Here is a 22,206-nt window from a genome sequence, read left to right as displayed (position 1 = left end):
TTAAAACCACAATATGATACCACTACACACATATTAGAATGTCTAAAATTGAAAAGACTGACCATACCACGTGTTAGTAAGGTTGTGGAGCAACTGGAACTCTCATACACTGCTGGTAAGAATGTAAAATTATAAAACCACTTTGGGAAAGTCTGCAGTTTCTTAAAAAAATTAAGTATACAACTACTATATGATTCCATTCCTGAGCATTTACCCACAAGAGAAGGAAATATATGTTCACACACAGACTTGTACACAAATATTATTCACAGCAGCTTTATTTGTCATAGCCAAACAATGGAAATAACTCAAATGTCCATCAAGAGGTGAATGAATAAAAAAAATTCTGTTGTATCCATACAAGGTAATACTACTGAGCAATAAAAAAGAAGAATCAAATGATACAAGCAACAATGTGGATGAGTCTCAAATTAATTATGCTGAAAGAAGCCAGACAAGATAGTACATAATTTCAGATTCCAATTATATAAAACTCTAGAAAATGCAAACTAATCTACAGTGACAGAAAGCAAATCAGTGGTTGCTTGGGGGAGGAGGGGAAGGTAGGAGGAATCACAAAGAGGCATGAGGAAATCTGGGGGTGGGGGGTGATGAATATATTCAGTATCTTGATTGTGGTGATAATTTCACAGGTGTATACATACATCAAAACTAATCAAACTGGGACTTCCCTGGTGGTGCAGTGGTTAAGAATCCACCTGCCAATGCAGGGAACACAGGTTCAAGCCCTGGTCCGGGAAGATCCCCACATGCCACGGAGCAACTAAGCCCGTGCGCCACAACTACTGAAGTCCGCGCGCCTAGAGCCCATGTGCTGCAACAAGAGAAGCTACTGCAATGAGAAGTCCGCACATCACAATGAAGAGTAGCCCCCGCTCACTGCAACTAGAGAAAGCCTGCACGCAGCAACGAAGACCCAATGCAGCCCAAAATAAATAAATAAATTTATTTAAAAAAAAAACTAATCAAACTGTACACTTTAAATATGACAGTTTATTAAATGTCAATTATACCTCAATAAAGCTATTTTTTAATATTTTATTTATCAATTTATTTTGGCTGTACTAGGTCTTAGTTGCAGCACATGGGATCTTAGTTACAGTGTGCAGGGTCTTAGTTGTGGCATGTGGACTTTCTCAGTTGTGGCATGCGTGTGGGATCTAGTTCCCCGACCAGGGATCGAACCCAGGCCCCCTGCATTGGGAACTCGGAGTCTTAACCACTGGACCACGAGGGGAGTCCCAATAAAGCTTTTTTTTTTAAAATAAATTTATTTATTTATTTATTTTTGGCTGTGTTGGGTCTTCATTGCTGCGAGCAGGGGCTACTCTTTGTTGCAGTGTGCAGGCTTCTCATTGCGGCAGCTTCTCTCGTTGTAGAGCACAGGCTCTAGGCACTCGGGCTTCAATAGTTGTGGCACGTGGGTTTCAGTAGCTGTGGCTCACAGGCGCATGGGCTTGGTTGCTCCGTGGCATGTGGGATCTTTCCAGACCAGGGCTCAAACCTGTGTCCCCTGCATTGGCAGGAGGATTCCTAACCACTGCGCCACCAGGGAAGTCCCAATAAACCTATTTTTTTAATGCAACATGTGCATCATGTTTGAATGCTGATCTAAACAACTACTTAAAAAGAGACGACTGGAGATTTAATTATACTAAGGAACAAATATTAATTTTATTTAATTGTGCTATCTGTGGTTAGATTTTTTGTTGTTATTGTTATTGTTGTTTTTTATATTTAAAGACTTAATTGTTTTAGAGCAGTACTAAGTTTATAGCAAAATCAAGAGGAAGATACAGAGATTTCCCATATACTTTCTGCCCCTACATATGAATAGCTTCTCCCATTATCAACATCCCCACCAGAGTGGGGCATTTGTTACCACTGATGAACCTATGTTGACACATCATAATCACACAAAGTCCATAGCACACTAGGGTTCATTTTTGGTGGTGTACATTCTATGAGTTTGGACAAACGTATAATGACATGTATCCATTACTATGGTATCCTAGAGTATTTTCCCTGCCCTAAAAATCCTCTGTGTTCAGCCTAATCATTCCTCCTCCTCCTCTAACCTCTGGCAACCACTGATCTTTTTACTGTCTATGTAGTTTTGCTTTTTCCAGAATATCACATAGTTGAAAGAACACACTATGACGCTAGACTATCTGTATTTTAGGGATAACATACTTACAGATGGATAGGTAGGTAGGTCAAGACACGCCTCATTGAGAAGGTAACATTAAGCAAAGATTTGTAAGAAGCAAAGGAGATAAAAGTCATAAAAGTAATACAAGAACCAGACTAAGTAGGTCTTGTAAGGCCGTTGTGAAGTCTTTCACTTTTACCCTAAGTCAAACACGGGCCACTGTGAGGTTCTGAGCAGTAGAGAAACATACTGACTTACATTTTAACATGTGGAAGCAGAAGGCTTACTAGAAGGCAACCTCAGTAATTAAAGTTATAGATGATGATGGCTTATAGGAGGACAGCTGCAGTGGCGGCAAATAAGAAGCAATCATATTCTCCAAGCTAGCAGAGATGGTCTGTAGGCAGGGATACGGAAATGATATAGGCAGTTCCCACCCTCAATGGGCAGTGGCGAAGACAAAGAAGCTAATACTTACCTAAAGATAGAGAAGTGCTATGACAGAAGTAAGTAACAAGGTACAAGAGGAAGACAGACAAGGTGGACGCAACTTAGAGGAGAGATGGGAGAAGAGTCCATGATAATTCTCCATAAATGTTGCCTGAATTATTATGTGCGGGTATCTCAACCTCAAAACTGCTACATCCCCTATTCAGCGGATGGCACCACCAATCACCAAGTCACTTAAGCCAAAATCCTAGGAGTTGTCGTCGCCTCCTTGTGCCCCACATTAAATCTACCATTGCAGTCTGTCTACTGTAACCGCTTAAGAGCTTTCCAACACATCCTCATTTCCCTCCGACCCTCACGGCATCCCCTCACCAGAACTTGACTCCGTGAGCGCCGGGATGCCAGGTCTGTTCACAGTGCCCACAACAGTGTCTGGCACACAGCACGTGCTCACTTACAAGTTTCTAAATAAATAAGTGGTCTTCTCTACCTTCCGTTAATTCATTCCCACAAGCTCTCCTCCTCACAACAACCAATGATCTTTCCAAACTGCACGTTCACAGCACTCTGTGGCTTCGAACTCTCCAGCCTTGCTCAATGAAGAGCAATGACTCTAAGTGGGGCAGTGTAGCTTTAAAACGCATGGTCAGTATGACAGGTAGTATTTCACAAGAATATTACACTATTGCTTCCATAACACAAACATGAATGTGTTATTTTTAACAGACGTAAGTCTTAAATGGTTATTAAAGCTCGTTTAATTTTGCACAGCAATGGGAACCACTGACAAGTGGTTATTAAAAATCACTTAGTTTTGCAGAGCAAAGGGAACCATTGAAAAAACGAAACAAGAACCTACAGAATGGGAGAAAATATCTGCAAGTGATGCGACCAACAAGGGGTTAATATCCAAAATATACAAACATCTCATACAACTCAGTATCAAAAAAAACAAACCCAATCAAAAAATGGGCAGAAGACCTGAATAGACATTTTTCCAAAGAAGGCATACAGATGCCCAACAGGCACATGAAAAGATGCTCAACATCACTAATTATTGAAGAAATGCAAATCAAAACCACAGTGAGGTAACTCCTCACACCAGTCAGAATGATCATCAACAAAAAGTCTACAAACAACAAATGCTGGAGAGGGTGCAGAGAAAAGGGAACCCTGGTGCACTGCTGGTGGGAATGTAAATTGGTGCAGCCACTATGGAAAACAGTATGGAGGGTCCTTAAAAAACTAAAAATAGAACCACCGCATGATTTAGCAATTCCACTCCAGGGTATATCTCCAAAAGCACAGAAAACACTAATTCAAAAAGATACATGAAAAAAAAAAAAAAATGCACCCAGTGTTCCTAGAAGCACTATTTACAATAGTCAAGACTTGGAAGCAACCCAACTGCCCATCAACAGACAATATGATTAAGAAGATGTCACACACACACACACACACACACACACACACACACACACACACAAAGGAATATTACTCAGCCATAAAGAATGAAATACTGCCATTTGCGGCAACATGATGGACCTAGATAATATTATGCTTACTGAAATAAATCAGACAGAGAAAGACAAACACTATAATATCACCTACATAAGGAATCGAAAAAATAATACAAATGAATGTATATGAAAAACAGAAACAGACTCAGAGATATAGAAAACAAACTCATGGTTACCAAAGGGGAGAGGGAAGGAGGGAGGGAAAAATTAGAGGTATGCAATTAACAGATACAAAATACTATATATAAAATAGATAAGCAACAGGAGTTACTGTATAGCACAAGGCATTATACCCATTATCTTGTAACAACTTACAATGTAGTATAATGTGTAAAAATACTGAATCACTATGCTGTACACCTGAAACTAACACAATATTGTAAATCAATTATACTTTAATTAAGATAAAATAGGGGGCTTCCCTGGTGGCGCAGTGGTTAAGAATCCGCTTGCCAATGCATGGGACACTGGTTCGAGCCCTGGTCCGGGAAGATCCCACATGCCACAGAGCAACTAAGCCCGTACGCCACAACTACTGAGCCTGCGCTCTAGAGCCCACGAGCCACAACTACTAAAGCCCACGCGCCTGGAGCCCATGCTCCGCAACAAGAGAAGCCACCTCAATGAGAAGCCCGTGCACCGCAACGAAGAGTAGCCCCCCGCTCGCCACAACTAGAGAAAGCCCGCGTGCAGCAACAAAGACCCAACGCAGCCAAAAAATAAATAAAATAAATAAAAATTAAAAAAAAAAAATAGGGAGTCCCCTGGTGGCCTAGCGGTTAGGACTCCGCACTTTCACTGCTGTGGCCCAGGTTCAATCCCTGGTCAGGGAACTGAGATCCCACAAGCCACACGGCATGGCCAAAAAATAAATAAAATAAAATAAATAAAAACATTTAAATGACATTTAAAATAAATTCCAAATAGAGGATGACTGCTAGTAAGTAGAGGGTTTCTTTGGGGGTAATGAAAACGAAATTAGACAGTGGTAACGGTTGTACAACTCTGTGAATATACTAAAAACTGCCAAACTGTACACTTAAGAGAGTGAATTTTATGGTGTGTGAATTGTATCTTAGTAAAGCTATTATTTAAAAATAAAATAAGCTCCTTAGCTTGGCACACAAGGCCCTTGTGATCTGTCATGTGCCTACCTCTATAGTCTCACCTTCCACCACTTTCCTGATTACCTCCCCAAGCCTCAATTATATCAAACTTCCTCAAAAATGTCACATCCTCTCTACCCACAGGATCTAAACATATGGATCCCTCAGCCTGGAGAGCTTCCCTTCATATGCCCTTCAAGACCTACCTAAGGGTCACCTCGGGAAAGCCCTCCCTTCCACATCCAATTGCAGCCACCTCACCTCGTCCCGCCATGCCCCCAGGCTGTCGGAGCACAGGCATACTTTATCACACGGCACTCACATACACCAGACGAGGCATTTTATGACTACTGGATATAGTAAGTATTCAATAAATAAGTCTAATATACAACTTCATTTTCTGTAATGTGGAAAAGCAAATTTACTAAACTTTAGCCAAAAAAGTTTTTTTTTGCTAAAGCAAAGATGACAAAAATCTTACAATTATAGGGACTTCCCTGGTGGCACACTGGTTAAGAATCTGCCTGCCAATGCAGGGGACACGGGTTTGAGCCCTGGTCCAGGAAGATCCCACATGCCGCGGAGCAACTAAGCCCGTGCACCACAACTACTGAGCCCACGTGCCACAACTACTGAAGCCCGCGCGCCTAGAGCCCGTGCTCCGCAACAAGAGAAGCCACCGCAATGAGAAGCCTGCGCACCGCAACAAAGAGTAGCCCCCGTTCGATGCAGCTAGAGAAAGCCCGCATGCGGCAACGAAGACCCAATGCAGCCAAAAATTTAAAAATGCAAAAAGTAATTTAAAAAAAACTTACAATTATTAAATCTGGTTGCCAGACATACAGGACTCATTAATATTTCTATTGTTTTCCACATGTTCAAATTCTTCATAAGCAAAAAAGCAAACTCATTAATGTTTAGGAAAACTACATAAGTGCAAAATCCTGTAACAGAGAGAAAAATTAGTGTTCTTAGACCACCAGAAGTAAAAGGAGTCCATTTCTCACACGAGTTCCTAAAAGTATGTACAAAAGTGCAATGTGTAGAAAGCAAGACAATAGATGTGTCAGAGGGGAATTACACTGCTGAAAAGCTAAAACTAAAAAACACCTAATTACATCTCATCTTACTTTTTCCAGAGCATAATTCCAATTTCATACATGTTCTTAAATTGGTTTTTTCCTTCACAGTTAAACACAGTCCACCAATGAATGTGTCTAATTGAGGCAAAAGTTGCATGCTTTTAGAATGCCTAATGATTATTAGCTTTGTCTTAACTGCATTAAAGTCTGTAGAACTTAAACTTCAAATCCTTGGTATCAACACTTTCACTTTGCTACTGCTACTTGATCTTAATAAGATAGAAAGTGTGGTTTCAAAACTTTTTTACAGCAATACAACTCTTACTTTAAAAATTATCTAGAAACTTAAAACGCAAAACTAAATAAAAGCTCAGCTACTCCAGCTTCTACCCTGCTTTAGCAGGGTGAGGGGCCTGCATGCCCACCCCCAACCTCTCTGCTCCACTAACAATACTGTACAAAAATGGCAATGCCATGGAAACTGACCCGTTGCCAAGCAAGCAGAACACCAGCAAGGACTCAAAATGATAGTTCATCAGTTATATAAAACCCTCATTCAGTTTAGGAGGATCAATATATGGCATATGAAAGCGCCAGATGTTCAAAATCTAAAAGGCATCGAGCCAAAAATGACTAGGAAACAATAAAAATTCTGTAAGAAGTGCTTCAAAAGGAACACACACACACAAATACTTATTAAATCTCAGCAAGATGGAAGTCTAAGACAGTCCAAGAATGAGATATTTCCTAAATTATACTTTTCTCTGAAAAAGTATTAGTTCTTAATCAGAACGAATAATTTTTAAATAATATATTTTATAAAGAATAGTGAACTCAAAAAAAAAAAATCCTGCTTTGGAAAATTCTGGCTAGAATCATCAGATTTCAATGAGTAGGCAGACTAAGCACTCTATCATGAACACTGAAATGAATAGTGGCTATATGAAAACATAAAATTTGATATTCTGGTTTCTAAAAGCATTATTATTCTATTTACAGAATGCTTCCATGAACATAAAACCCAAACTTAAAAGTTTAAAAGCCACAACAAGCCAAAGCAATTTGCAGAAAAAACAACAAAGCTGAGGGTTATCATGTTCCCTGATTTCAAACTACATTACAAAGCTACAGTAAACAAAAGAGTATGGTACTGGCCCCAAAACAGGGACATAGATAAATGGAACAGAATAGAGAGCCCAGAAATAAGCCTACATTTATACAATCAATTAATCCACAACAAAGGAGACAAGAATATGCAATAGGGAAAAGACAGCCTCTTCAATAAATGGTGTTGGAAAAATCAGACAGCTACATGCAAAAGAATAAAACTGGACCACTTTCTCACACCACATACAAAAATAAACTCAAAATGGATTAAAGACTTAAATGTAAGACCTGAAACCATACAACTCCTAGAAGAAAACACAGGCAGTACACTCTGGTTGCCAGAAGGGATGGGGTGGGGGGCGGGTGGGTGAAACAGGTGACAGGGATTGAGAGGTACAAACCTCCAGTCATGGGGATGTAATATATAGCATAAGGAATATGGTCAATAATATTGTAATAACTTTGTATGGGGACAGATGGTTACTAGACTTATCCTGGTGGTCATTTCATAATGTGTGCAAACGTCAAATCATTATGTAGTATACCTGAAACTAACATAACATTGTACATTAACGATATTTCAATTAAAAAAAAAAAAAAGCCCTAACAGCTAAAAGAAGAAACGAAATAGATTAGGGGTAAAAGACGACATGTAAATGTGTACTAATGTTTTCTTTAAAAAAGGAAATATAACCAATTCCTCTACTTTTCTTTTTTAAAAAATCTAGACTTCTGCTTCCAGCCAAGGTGGGGTGACATGAACCAGATTTACCCTGTCATTATGAACTAAAAACGAATGTACAAAGCAATAGTCTTCAAGACACTGGACACCAAGCAACAGAGTACAACGATCCCTGAGAGATAGGAAACGAACGAAGTAAATCCTACAACTGCCCCGGTTTATTGCCTGGAGAGAGTTTCCAACTGGCAGCACAGGGAGAGAGAACCCAGGGAAAGTCAGGCAATCTCCCCAAGTTTAGGAGGCAAGCTTAGGCCAAGGAAGCCAGGGCAGCTAGAGTTTGTAGGGCAGGATACCAGAAAAGAGAGAGCTGCACAGAAGGAGAACTCCAGAGATCTCCTGCTTGAGTATTCAGCATAGTACTGATCAGCACATGCCTGTGAAGAAAATACTTGAGGTTTCTGGATAAAGAACTACTCAAAAGAATAAAAAGAATAATCCATGAGGCTCACACAGGGCCAAGAAGAGTGCCTATTCCCAACAGCCAGAGTGGAAAACCTCAGAATTAAAGGACTATTGGGTAGAGTAAGTACTCAGAAGGGTTTTGGCTCAGTAGTGGGAAATTATTAGCCCTAGACTAAATGCTGCTCTGATCCCACCTAACAAAGCTTAAAAGCAAGATCTGAAATGAACAAACCATGTCTAAGGAACTTAACCATGTTCCAGAACAAAGCGCAAGAATATTTATAGGAATATAAAGATACCCAGCATCCAAAGTAAAATTCATAATGTCTGGCATCCAAACAAAAATTACCAAACAAGTAAAGAAACAGGAAAAGACAACCCATAAAGAGGAAAAAAATCAATCAGTTGACACCAACTCAGAAATGAGATGGGTGGGAGAATTAGTAGACCAGGGCATTAAAACAACTACAACTGTATTGCAAAGTGTTTGAGAAGTTTGAGGCAAGGCTGAGTATGCTCGGGAGACCTGAGATACATTAAAAAAGCCCATATCACACCTGAAACTATCACAACACTGTTAGTCAACTGTACTTCAATAAAAAAATGAAAAATTTTTTAAAAGACCCAAATCAAACTTCTAGATATGAAACCTGGAAGATGAAAAAAATACATGTATTAACAGCACATCAGATGCTGCAAAAGAAAAGACTGGCAAACTTAAAGATATAGCAATAGAAAGCAGTCAAAATGAAAGAGAGGGGCTTCCCTGGCGGTGCAGTGGTTAAGAACCTGCCTGCCAATGCAGGCGACACGTGTTCGAGCCCTGGCCCGGGAAGATCCCTCATGCTGCGGAGCAACTAAGCCCGTGCGCCACAACTACTGAGCCTGAGCTCTAGAGCCCGCGAGCCACAACTACTGAGCCCACGCGCCACAACTACTGAAGCCCGCATGCCTAGAGCCTGTGCTCCGCAACAAGAGAAGCCACCACAATGAGAAGCCTGCACACTGCAGCGAAGAGTAGCCCCCGCTCGCTGCAACTAGAGAAAGCCCATGTACAGCAACAAAGACCCTACGCAACCAAAAATAAATAAAATAAATAAATTTATTAAAAAAAAAGAAAGAAAAAGACTGACCAGAGCATCAGTAAGCAGTGGGACTTCAAACAGCCTAATATATGCACACCTGTGTATGTGTAAATATGTATAGTTTACTTTACATCAATTAAACCTCAATAAAGCTGTTTTAAAAACCTAACCTTTTCTGGGCTTCCCTGGTGGCAAAGTAGCTAAGAATCCACCTGCCAATGCGGGGGACACAGGTTCGAGCCCTGGTCCAGGAGGATCCCACATGCCGCAGAGCAACTAAGCCCATGCGCCACAACTGCTGAGCCTGCGCTATAGAGCCCAAGAGCCACAATTACTGAGCCCTCATACCACAACTACTGAAGCCCGTGCCCCACAACTACTGAGCTCACATGCCGCAACTACTGAAGCCTGCGTGCCTAGAGCCCATGCTCCGCAACAAGAGAAGCCACTGCAATGAGAAGCCCGCGCACCGCAATGAAGAGTAGCCCCCACTCGCCACAACTAAAGAAAGCCCGCGCAGCAAGGAAGACCCAACGCAGCCATAAATAAATAAATAAAGATCCCTTAAAAAAAAAAAAAGGCTGAGCCTTCATATTGTTAATTTTTTAAGTCCTATATTTATCTTCAATATAGCCATATGTCTTAATCATTTAATTATCCTTTTGGTTTAATTAGGTACTAAATAACCACCTCAAAAAACAAACCTCTCCAAGCTTTCAATTTTTACTTGCTTTCTCAAGAAGCCTATTTTGAATACATTAATAGCAATATTTTAACAAATACTCCACTAGAGGAATTCAGTACACAGCCATCATAATATTTATCGGCTGTTCCAATATCACATTTCATCATGCACCTTGATTAAAGAGGCAAAACTACTGAACTAATTATAAAAATTAAAAAGAACAAAGATTTCATCAGAACCTCTAGATCAGTGCTGTCCAACAGCACTTTCTGGGATAATGGAAATGTCCTACTTGGCGCCATCCAATACAGCAGCCAATAGCTACATACTTGAAATGTAGCTAGTGTGACAGAACTGAATTTTTAATTTTATTTGATTTTAATAAATTTAAATTTAAATAATTATAGATCACTAGTGGCTATATTACTGGACAGCACAGCTCAAGACAATTTAAAAGAAAATCTAGATTGAAATTCTTAAGAAAGATTAGCATTTTCAAAATAAGCTTTTAACATTTACAGCTTATATATATTATTAATTTTTAAATTAATGAACATCATAAAATCAGACACAGAAAAACCCCTATTTTTAAGGCTTGGCTCAAAGGACCACTTCACCTGAAACTTCTTCCTGGTTTCTTCAATGCCCCTCCTCCACCCCAGAGTCAGGTGACCCCGCGACACCATGCCTCACAGCACCCTCTGTGTGCTTGCTGCCATCAGTGACAGGGGGAGGGGGAGAGTGGGAAAGGGGAAGTAGATGCTTAAGGGAGATGAAGTTTTCTCTTGGGGTGATGAAAACACTTTGGAACTAGATGGTGTGGGTGGTGGGTGCACACAATGCAAATGTACTAAATGCCACTGAATTCTTCACTTTAAAATGGTTAATTTTATGTCATATGAAATTCACCTTGATAAAAATAAATTTTTAAGACTGCATCTAAGATGTGTATCTCTAATTCATACAAATTCATTACTAAAAAGGCACAGAAAACAGGGAAAACCAGCTTTTAAATGCAACTTTAAAGCTCATTTTTTTCCCTTGGGTTTCCATTTTTTAACTAAACTTGGTGCTTAATTATCAACTGTCCATTACAAAATGCCTATTCAAGGTAAGTCAGTCAGTGCACACAAATGTTCTTATTAAATGCAGAATCACATTCAGCTACATCAAGTGAGAAGAGAAACCTTTAGATATTTAAACCGAATTGGTGGCTCAAAAAACTAAGAAAGCAGAAGCACATGACACCACGAAGACTTTATGGAACCGAGTAAGACCAGACTAGCCAAGTACTTACCCTACTCTTCTTACCATCCTGATCGCCCTATATCCACACTAAGTCTGAAAGCAGAACTAGCCCAAGCCCAGAAGCTTCTATGTCAGTAAAGCAGGATCTGCAATCTTCAGTAAGAGTATGTATGTGTGTAAAACAGCACAGTTTAAGTGAATAGAATGTTTAACCGATGCCCAAAATTTTAATTAACCTTTTCAGGCATAAATAGGGCCATCAGGTAGTATTTCTTGGTCACTAGATGAAACTGCTGAAAAGGATAACCACAGCCAAACTTCAGGAGCAGAGACTCACCCAAGTACCCTCGGTATAAGTACAAGGCAAACCTTGGGGTTCTGGGCAGACAAAAACTAGTCCTTAGTTAACTTACACTATGATCAAATCAAACATGGCAAACTTCACAAACAGAATAAAGCTTACAATTTTCTTTAAGTATACTCTGGTCTTTGAAAAATAGAATACAATTCACTAATAACACCAAGAAATATATACTTTGGGGATTTTTTGGGAGGCAGGACAGGGTTAGTTTGGTTTTTGTTTTTTTGATGGGGGAGGAAGGATGGGAATAATATGCAAGGGAGGAAAATTAGTTGTTGAACAATACTAACCAGATAGCTGTACAGGTGAAACCAAGGGGTTTTTTTAAAATGCTCTCTTAGATATTTTAATTTGTGTATCTTTTCACACTTTATTAAGACCTGGTTCTTAAATTCATTCCACAGCTCAAGTTCAGTGCGAATCTGTAGAAAAACATATGGGGGGGATAGATATTTAAATGTTATACTCAACTGTTAAACTAAAGGGTAACCAACATAACAGGGTCCATTGTAACCTTATGTCATCCAATCGCAAGAAATCACTCCCCTCAAAAAACAATTGTATTTTACACTCTAAAAATGACTATTTCCACATACATGGAGTAAAGCAACTCATTCCAATTTGCCCTAGTCAACCAAGCCAGATACCTCCCATTTCATTTGTGTTTTCACTGCCAGGAAGCGGAGGAATGTAATTGGACATGAAGCAGGCTCTGGCAACCCTAAACATAAAACTCCACAATACCTGGGACCACATGGAAACGACTAAGCAATTGATCCAATAAAGTATTGCTCCTAAGACTTTTTTCTTAAAGAGGATTTCTGGCTGGCTCTCCCTGAAATACACTAGATTGGAATCGGACAGCAACTTACACTTAATGGGATGTTGGTGTTTTTCCTTTCTTAGTGACATATAAAATAATGGTGCTTCCGACAACGGCTGGCACCTTAGAATGGGTTACCTTGGGCAAGTTACCAGGTTGAACCATAACAATAAGCCTCTCCATGCCTCCGTTTCCTCATATGGAAAACGGTGATAACAACTTTATCTGGTATGACTGCTGTGATTGTTGTGTTAAATCATTAATAGGTATAAAGTGTTCAAACCAGTCTGGCACACAGCCAGCACTACACTAACCTGGCACTGACAGATCGTTCCTTCAAGGATCTTCTATGAGTGATGATAAGCTGCACCCCCCTAGCCACACACTCGCCCACTCCCTTATAATCAGTGACAAACCCATAAGACAGCGGAATTTGGTTTTACTCCACAGCACGTTAACCTGTTATAGGAAACTGACCATCATGGAAACTAAAGCTGTAACTTTAACCTCTAACTAGTATGCTGTTATAACTAGATGCTGGACAGAAATTAAATCAGAGCTTTTCAAGTCATCTGGTACTGAAATTTAGGTCAATCGGTTAATAACTAGTACACCAAATGAACTGAATAAAGTTGAAACATAACGAAAAAAGATGTGTCAATTCTCAGTGACATTCATCTTAGAAACCAGGAGTCCTAGTGACAATTATTATAGGAGCTATGTACCAAGTCCAGTCTCTGAGCAGAAACATATCCAACCAGGGATATATTTTTATTCCTTCCTGAAAAGAAACTCAATCAACCCCCATACTAGAGAGAAAACAAAAAACTCTACATATGTAACCCTAATAAAGGATCAGTATCCAAATATATAAAGAACTCCCACAAATCAGTAAGAAAAAGTACACCCTACAGAAAAAGAGCAAAAGATATACTCACAGAAGGAAACCAAGTAGCCAAAAAAACATATAAAAGCACACTTAACCTCACCAGTAATTTAGAAAAATGCCAACATAAACCACAAAAAGACAGTACTGCAAAAAGTTAATAAACCTAACACCTTAGTGAAAATTGGGTGAAGGAAAGGAATTTTCTGTGCCTGTTAGTGGCAATGTACTTGTCTGGAAAACACCAAAGCAAATGAATATGCACAAATAATTCCATTTACAAAAAGACTTTGACAATAACAAAACATATTGCTTTTCACACATAAGTACGTATTGAAGTACAAAAACACACATGGGCACTCTGCCGGCCTTGAGAGTGTGCCACTCAGATCTCCCTTCAAGAGAGAAAGAGCTGAGAGAAGTGTAATTAGCTGACAGCCCCAGCTGCCCAGCACCTTTGGGGTCCACTGCAGCATTCGTACCAACGCCAGGCCAAGGACTGAACACAGCCGGCATTCTAGGGCGGGCCCTTTCCTGCCCAACGCGCTCTAACAGACACCCTGTCCTCCGGCTGCACTGCAGTCTTCGGCTCCGGGATCCAATCGTCAATCGTCCTTCCTTCTGTTTTCCTTCACAGGTGTCACACCTGCACCCATTCTGAAGGCTTTGCCACCTAACCTTCTTCCTCTCCTCTCTATCATCCCAGGCATTTACCACTATGACACTTTTTTTTTTAATAAATTTATTTATTTTTATTTTATTTATTTTATTTTTGGCTGTGTTGGGTCTTCATTGCTACGCGCTGGCTTTTCTCTGGTTGTGGCAAGCTTCCTTGCAGTGCGCAGGCTTTTCATTGCAGTGGCTTCTCTTTGTTTCAGAGCATGGGCTCTAGGCACGTGCGCTTCAGTAGTTGTGGCACTTGGGCTCAGTAGTTGTGGCTCGTGGGCTCTAGGGCACAGGCTCAGTAGTTGAGGCGCCCGGGCTTAGTTGCTCCACGGCATGTGGGATCTTCCCAGACAAGGGCTCGAACCTGTGTCCCGTGCACTGGCAGGCAGATTCTTAACCACTGTGCCACCAGGGAAGCCCCACTATGACACTCTTGCACGACCAGTTCTATCTTGGCATCTGCTTCATAGAGGATGCAAACTATCACAGGGATAACAAAAATCAACTTCCAATTAGTGAAGGCAGGAGCGGAAGAATTAGCCTCTACCTGCACCTGAAGCAAGTATGTCCTAATATCAGCAGTGTTTAATCACAGTGGTGGGCAGGTAACTGTAAATATCATTTTCTTTTTTATTTGAATGGGTTTTTAAAATAACTCTATCTTTACAATTCTATCCTACCTTATGATAATTTGCAAAGACATTCCAACATCTAATCACTATCTAATCACTTCAATTTTAGAAATTTAACTCTTACTCCTGGTTCTAAAATCATGCACCGGTATTACCGTTCCCAATTATTGTATGCAGTAACAATGCTCTAAAACAGTAAGAGTTTTAAGTTTGGCTTCATTGGCCTCAAGTCTACCTGGAGATACGTTTAATGACTGAAAGACAAATACAAGTCACTTTGTCTCGACAGGCCTTACTTTCCTCATCTAGAACACAGGAAGGCTGCACTGGGCAGACACTACAATTCTCTCTCTCGTTTCTCCAAGGAAGGGAAAATCCAGAAATTTCAAAGAATTATGTCTAACTGTGATTTTTACTAAGATCACCATCTTTAAAGAATTTGACTAATTTGAAAAAAATAGGAGTTTTAGGCTTTACTGTCAACATTTCATTTAAATGACATTTTAATGTTATTTTAAACTATTTGTCTCAAACATTTTAGCAAAACACCTTTTGTCACCTTACACCATTCTATTTTTTAAACACTTTTTTTTTAAATCAACAACAGAAAACATAAAACTCAACCAGAAGACAGATATATGTATTCGAAGAATTTCCATAACACAAAACAGAAGAAATTGTTAAATTACAACTATTATCCCTTATCATTTCTAGGGTCACAAATATTTTCCATAATTGCTATTTAAAGCTGTAGGAATTAACTCACTCCAAATCACTGAATCAGCATTCAATCCCCAATTCCTACCTTATTCAGACTTTTACTGTGCTGCTACAGAGATTCCCTCCACAAAAGGGATTTCCAGTTCTGTTTTAAATATAAAAACCAATACAAGCCTTATTTCTTACTTTTACATTATGCATGGAACCTCTAAAGAAAAGCTCAGAAGAAAGTGAGGGCTAAATTACAACAATCTATATAGCAGAGAGTAAAATATAAAAAGTAAAATAAACTGGGGGAGAATACAGTAACTTGGATAGACTTTAATGTTTCATCTCCAAAGACTAAGAAGTTAGTCGCAACTAAATTGCCCCACAGAACTTTATAACACCAAGGAAAACAGCTTTTTAAGAGTAAGCCTAAATTTCTTCAGTACCAATGACTTTCAACACTGCTTTTAAAACAACTCTGCTCTGATCAGCCTCAACCAGCTAACCTTTGAATCACACTCATCACCCACGGAAGGGAACATTGTGGCAGAAGAACCTCACCTCGAAAACATTAACTCTCAAAGACAAGAACTTGAAGGTTTAGAGCAAAAACTCCCTAACGCAGAACACAGTTAATGTGTACTTCACACTTTGGTCCAGGGATGGATTCAAGGTTTCTTTTGTACTATCCAGAAACTTGATCTGAGCAGGTTTACCTATTCTCTCTGGATCTCAGTGTACTTTTCTGCTATATAAATGTATTGGACTAGTTCTCCCTCTTCCAGGAAAGAATATTTACCTAAGTTGCAGCAGGTAACTTAAAGGTAATCATCTTCAAATATCTCAGTGCATGATTCACATTCAAATCTACAGCTTCATTATAATTCAGTCTTACCTCTGCAGTAAAGCAGGCAATGCGGGGACCACTGCTTGGCAACTGAAGTCCCACAAATGATAATTAGAATAAGATAGCAGACAACGTTTACTTAACACTCACTGTGTGTCAAGCACTGCGCTGGACATTTTACATGTATTAGCTCAGTTAATTTCTTCTCTTGAGGAAGAAGTTCCACTACCTCTACTTCACAGATGAAAGCAAAAATAAAGTAACTTGCCCAGGGGCAACACACAGTTGTCAAGAGGCACTGCCAAGATCTGAACTTGGGTTTGACAATTCTCATAGCCCAAGCTCTCACAGTCTACTCTATGCTCCTTCTGAAAGAAGCCGGAAATTAAAAAGATGATTGTAACTGACATAATCACACGCCACAAGTGAGGGAAAGAACCCTGATTCATAATGGAGGAAACGGAGGCTCCTGAGATAAAATGACCAGTTCGACCTTAAACCACCTTCTTAACCACAGAGACAGGGCATTCAACCTCCCGACAACCAGCTCAAGTGTCTCCTACTTCACTACATCATGAAGGTGATCACTCGCAGGATTCAGCATCGCCCTGACCTCTCATTTGGGTAAACACTACCTCAAAGCACGTCTACATCACAAAGCATTCACTGTAACTTATGAATTTTGCGGTATGTTTAAAATTGATTTTTACAATGAAACTAAAGCATAGCAAATAATGTGTTCAAAGAGGAACATAGAACCACCCGTAAGAAGAAATGAAAAGCAGGTCAAGACACCCTGTTCAGAAAAATTATTCCACATTAAAGCATAACACATTTTATTAATACAAGTCAACTCTGAAGTGACAGTTGAGCCAATGACAACCACAAATTTTCTAATCTGATTAAATATACTGGATTCAATGTTCCAAATACAGGGTGCATGTTTAAAGGGCTATTACCTCAAAAATATTTACCATTAACATTTCCTCTTCTGTAAGAGTCTTAGTTTTACTATTAGTGAACTGTGATACTGAAAACCAGCACAGATAGAAGTTGACAGTAATAACACATGCTGGGACTTCCCTGGTGGTACAGTGGTTAAGAATCCACCTGCCAATGCAGGGGACACGGGTTCGAGCCCTGGTCCAGGAAGATCTCACACGCCGTGGGGCAACTAAACCTGTGCGCCACAACTACTGAGCCCGCATGCTGCAACTACAGAAGCCTGTGCGCCTAGATGTAGCCCGTGCTCCACAACGAGAAGTCACCGCAATGAATAGCCCCCACTCACCGCAACTGAAGAAAGCCTGCATGCAGCAACGAAGACCCAACACAGCCAAAAATAAATAAATTTTTAAAAAAATAAAAAATAAAAATAAATAAAAGAAACCAAAGACAACTCAGCATACACTACAGCACTGAGTATGGAAAGATAGTCTGGACCCCACATGAGAACAAAGACTAAGTTAAAGATATGGAACTGCATTCTGGTCTTGTTTTTAAATCTAACTGATAAAACTTGTTCCATCATTATAAACACAGATGTTATTTTAACTACCAAGTTCTGATCCAGTGATCCAGTTTAGGTCTTAATTAGATAATAAGAACTGAATCAGCATTTTAGGACAGCAGTGCTCTACCCACTTCACTCACTACTTGTGAGGGATGACAGAAAGGAATCTTCCTTGGGCTATACAGGGAGTATCAGGTGGATCTAGTTTCAACCATTCACTTTTAAAGCTAAATAGGGTCAAGTTGGGATACTGTGGGTAAATAAAATCTGACCTTAAAACAAATTAAAATCAACTTCTTCCACTCATACATCTTTACAGAGATAGTTTTTTGAAAAAGCAGTTTCCTGATGAGTTTCACACTTACCGGTCTGTTCAAATTTGTAAAAATAAATAAATAAATAAACAAATATTCAAAACCCAGGTAGGGAAAAAAAAAACCAGTAACAATCACAATCTCAATTCCATATTATTCCTAACTTGTACTCATGGAAGGAAACTGTCTTAAATCTAAAGACCGAAAAAAACTTTTTTTGCCATGAAACAAAACTGGTGTATCATTTCTATTCCAAAATGGAAGTCTCCCCGTCTCTTAGATTTTTTAAAATTAATTAATTAATTAATTATATTTTTGGCTGCATTGGGTCTTCGTTGCAGTGCACCGGCTCCTCATTGCAGCGGCTTCTCTTGTTGCAGAGCACAGGCTCTAGGCGCGAGGGCTTCAGTAGTTGTGGCTCACAGGCTCTAGAGCACAGGCTCAGTAGTTGCGGTGCACGGGCTTAGCTACTCCACAGCATGTGGGATCTTCCCGGACCAGGGCTCGAACCCACGTCCCCTGCATTGGCAGGCGGATTCTTAACCACTGCGCCACCAGGGAAGCCCCGTCCCTTAGGTTTTAAGTTAAATGAAAAGACACCTAAAAAAATAAATCACTAGGAAACAGTAAAGTCCTACAATTTCCAGCCATACCTAGGAATTCGTCCCACTGCTCAGATTGGCAAAACAGGGTTTCAAATTATTTCATACCAGTTAGATTCCTTTCCAGATTAAAACAAACACAAAATAGGAAATGTTAATGCCAAGACCCAATCAACTGGCAGTAAGACCATGCAGCAAAACATTTATAGTGTTTTACTTTTTAGAATGGCAGGTCTCTAGCAAATTTATGCTTGCATCTATTCCATGAAAACTGCAAGGACAGCTCAAAATATGATCCTATTACATGTGCTGTTTCAAAGAGAACAACTCCAAAGAAATCAGGCTCATTCCTAACAATGCTGAGCTAGACATCAATATTTAGAAGAATGTCAGAATTCTAATTCTTGCTGTCGCCATCAAATATGCCCTTTTCTTTAGTCACATCCAACATATTTAAATAAAGCTTTCAAAACGAATATAAACAAAATGTTCCAAAAAACTGACCAATTTACTAAAACTAAAAGATATATACAAGTTGATTTTTTTTAATATGTGGGGGAAACTTGGTGACAAGCTTTGCTTTATGTTCTGTGTATTAAAACAAAGATGGACTTGACCTACAAAATGAAGATAGGGTCAACTGTAACCAAAAAACAGTATGCTTCCCCTGGTGGCCAACCATGGAATGGAGAAGGCATGCACAGAAGAGAAAAAGCCTTGTCTCGGAGTTCCATCCTGTCACTCTTATAAATGAGAAGTGACTACCAAAAAAGGAAGACGCGGGGGGAAGGGGAAACTATCAGAAAGACTAACATAAGTTAAAAGGAATACAAACCTGGGCGGTAGACTACATATACTTTAAGAGATTTAAATCATCAACAGACCAAAATGTAGAAGACAAATACGGGAAAGGTCATTTATTTCCAGAGTGCCCAAGAGCTCACTCAGGGATCCCTATGTATTTTCACTTCAAACAACACCCAGAGTTTCATACCTAAATAACACCTTAAGAGCAATCGCCTTTTTCAAGGGCTAGATCCTTGCAATTTTCTGCAGTCTTGTTTCCAAGGAAAAGCATTTATGCATTTATCTTCTCAAACTCGTGGTATAACCTACATAGAGAACCTTCAGTTCTAAAGCCCTCCAACCAGGCGGACTGTTAACTCCAGTTCCACAAGGTTCTTTCTCTTTTGAGTTTTATTTCTGAAAGAAAACCCACGTCCTTTCAAACATTTTCCATGCCAACAACCTTTTAAAGATAATCTTATACGGAGACAGGCTAGAATCTCACTGACGAATTCCTTTGTCTGATTGGATTTTTCTGGTACTTTAAATCTGCTTCCACACAGAAGAGCAGCAAGAGTAGCAAATGTTCCAAGCTAGGGGGCAGGGATTTCTTGGAGGCGGACATCATTTGTTAGGCTAAAGCTTCTGAAGGTTCTAATCTTTCACAACCCGTTCCTTAAAAAAAAAAAAAAGTGGGGGGGGCGGGGCGGGAGGAAATACACACACATTTACAAATAGGTCCTAAAATCAAACTGCCACCAGCCAGTCTCTCCTCCCCGGGCAGGCGCCCTCTGGGAAGCACACTTCTTTATTAACTGGTTTTGGGAGATCTCAGGACGGGAGGGGAGTCGGGGGCAGGCAGGAGCCCAGGGGCCGGCAGGACGAGGAAAGGGCACGCGGGGCAACCTTCCGCAGGGGGAGAAATGGGTCCGAGGACGTCCCAAGCCCGGGCGCTCGCAGGACGCTAACTCGCCGGCGCGGCCGCCCCTGCCCGGCCCCGGCGCGGCTCGTGCGGACCCGGGGACGCCGGAGCCCCCGGCCCAGGTGGCCAGGTGTGGCCGAGCGCCGCCGCCTCCAATCCGACCCGCCGCGGCGACCGGGGCCTCCCCGGGGGCAGGCACGACGGCAGGACACCCTTGCGCGGGTGTCTCCCCGCGGACAGCAGGACCCACACAGGCAAAAAGAAAGTTGTCCGAGGCCGTCCGCCCCCTCGGGTTGCCGGCCGGCCGGGCCGGGGCACCACTCACCGGGGTCGAAGTCGGGCACCACCGCCTGGTACTGGGGTCCGACCCGCATGCCGCCGCCACCTGCGGGGAAGCAGAGAGGAGGTCAGCGGGCGGGCGGGCGAGCGGGCGAGCGGGCGGGGGCGGCGCGGGCGGCTGCCACCTACCGTGCTCCTCGTCGCTGGACGAGCCCGAGCTGCCTTCCTCCCAGGAGTTGCTGCTGCTGTTGCCATTGGGCGCCGCCGCCGCCAAACTTTTATTCTGCCCATTATTGGGGGCGGCGGCGGCCGAGGCGGAGGCGGCGGTGGCCGAGGAGGCGGCGGCGGCCGAGGAGGCGGCGGCGGCGGCGGAGGCGGCCGAGGCGGCGGCCGAGGCGGCGGCGGCCGAGGCAGCCGCGTTGGCCGCGTTGTTCCTCCCTCTCCGCTTCCCTGAGACCTCGGGGCCCTTCTCCACCATGGCCGGCATCGGCGGGGGCCCGGGCCGGGCGAAAGTGGCGGGGACCCGCGGCTCCTGAGGAGGGGGCGCCGGGCCGGGGGAGGGGGTGAGAGCGGGCGCGGAGGCGGGCGGGCGCGGCCGGAGCTCGCGGGCGCGAGTTGGGGCTGGGGCGGCCCTAGCGGGCGGAGAGCGGAGCCGCTTCAAGCCCCCAGCGCCGAGCCGAGCGCAACTTTCGCTCTCATCGCCGCCCGCACTTCACTGGCACTAACTACTCCAGGAGCAGCGAGCGGGAGGGGAGGGGGGCGGGGCCTGGGCGAGCGGGGGAAGCCGCGCGCAGCCCAACCCGGCGCGGGGTGGCTCCGCCCCCGGCGTGCTCCCATTGGCTCTTGTGGGACTTGGACGGCGAGCGGCAGCCAGGTTGGCTCCGCGTACCCGTCTGTCCAAGGGGCCGGGGCGGGGAGAGCGGGGAGGGGGAGGCTCCGGGCTTCCGTTGGTCAGGTTCGGTTGACGCGTATCGCCCGCTGTACGTGGTTTGAGGTTTGCAATCTCTCTACGCCCCATGATCCATCTCTCTAGGCAATAGCGAGGAGTTAGCTGTCCTCCCCGCCCCCCTCCTTCTGCCGGCCCCCCCCCTTCACCTGCGCGCACCCCCCGCGGCCTCTGCCCCCACGTTCCCCGAAGGGCTCCACTGAGGATCCCATCGGTTTCAAAAAGTAAAATATACGCGACACGAGAACAGAAATTGAATGCAAGGTTGGGACTACTTTCCCCCTCGCGCGGAGGATTACATCTCACAGTTTGAATGGGTTA

The 22,206-nt window shown here is 42.2% G+C and overlaps 1 protein-coding gene across 1 annotated transcript in view; it reads right to left on the bottom strand.

Annotated features, from left to right (window-relative positions):
* Nucleotides 1-21,664, bottom strand: part of RCOR1 (REST corepressor 1) — a 114,599-nt gene extending 92,935 nt beyond the window's left edge. The window contains exons 1-2 of the mRNA XM_059915047.1: nt 21,129-21,664; nt 20,986-21,045 (exon numbers count right to left, since the gene is read on the bottom strand). Coding sequence (XP_059771030.1) covers nt 20,986-21,045; nt 21,129-21,426 — 358 coding nt within the window. The 5' untranslated portion in view covers nt 21,427-21,664. The remainder of the gene's footprint in view (nt 1-20,985; nt 21,046-21,128) is intronic.
* Nucleotides 21,665-22,206: the final 542 nt, after the last annotated feature.

This window comes from Balaenoptera ricei, chromosome 2 (assembly GCF_028023285.1).
Source record: "Balaenoptera ricei isolate mBalRic1 chromosome 2, mBalRic1.hap2, whole genome shotgun sequence".
NCBI lineage: Eukaryota > Metazoa > Chordata > Mammalia > Artiodactyla > Balaenopteridae > Balaenoptera > Balaenoptera ricei.
This window is presented reverse-complemented; position numbering and strand designations above follow the sequence as displayed.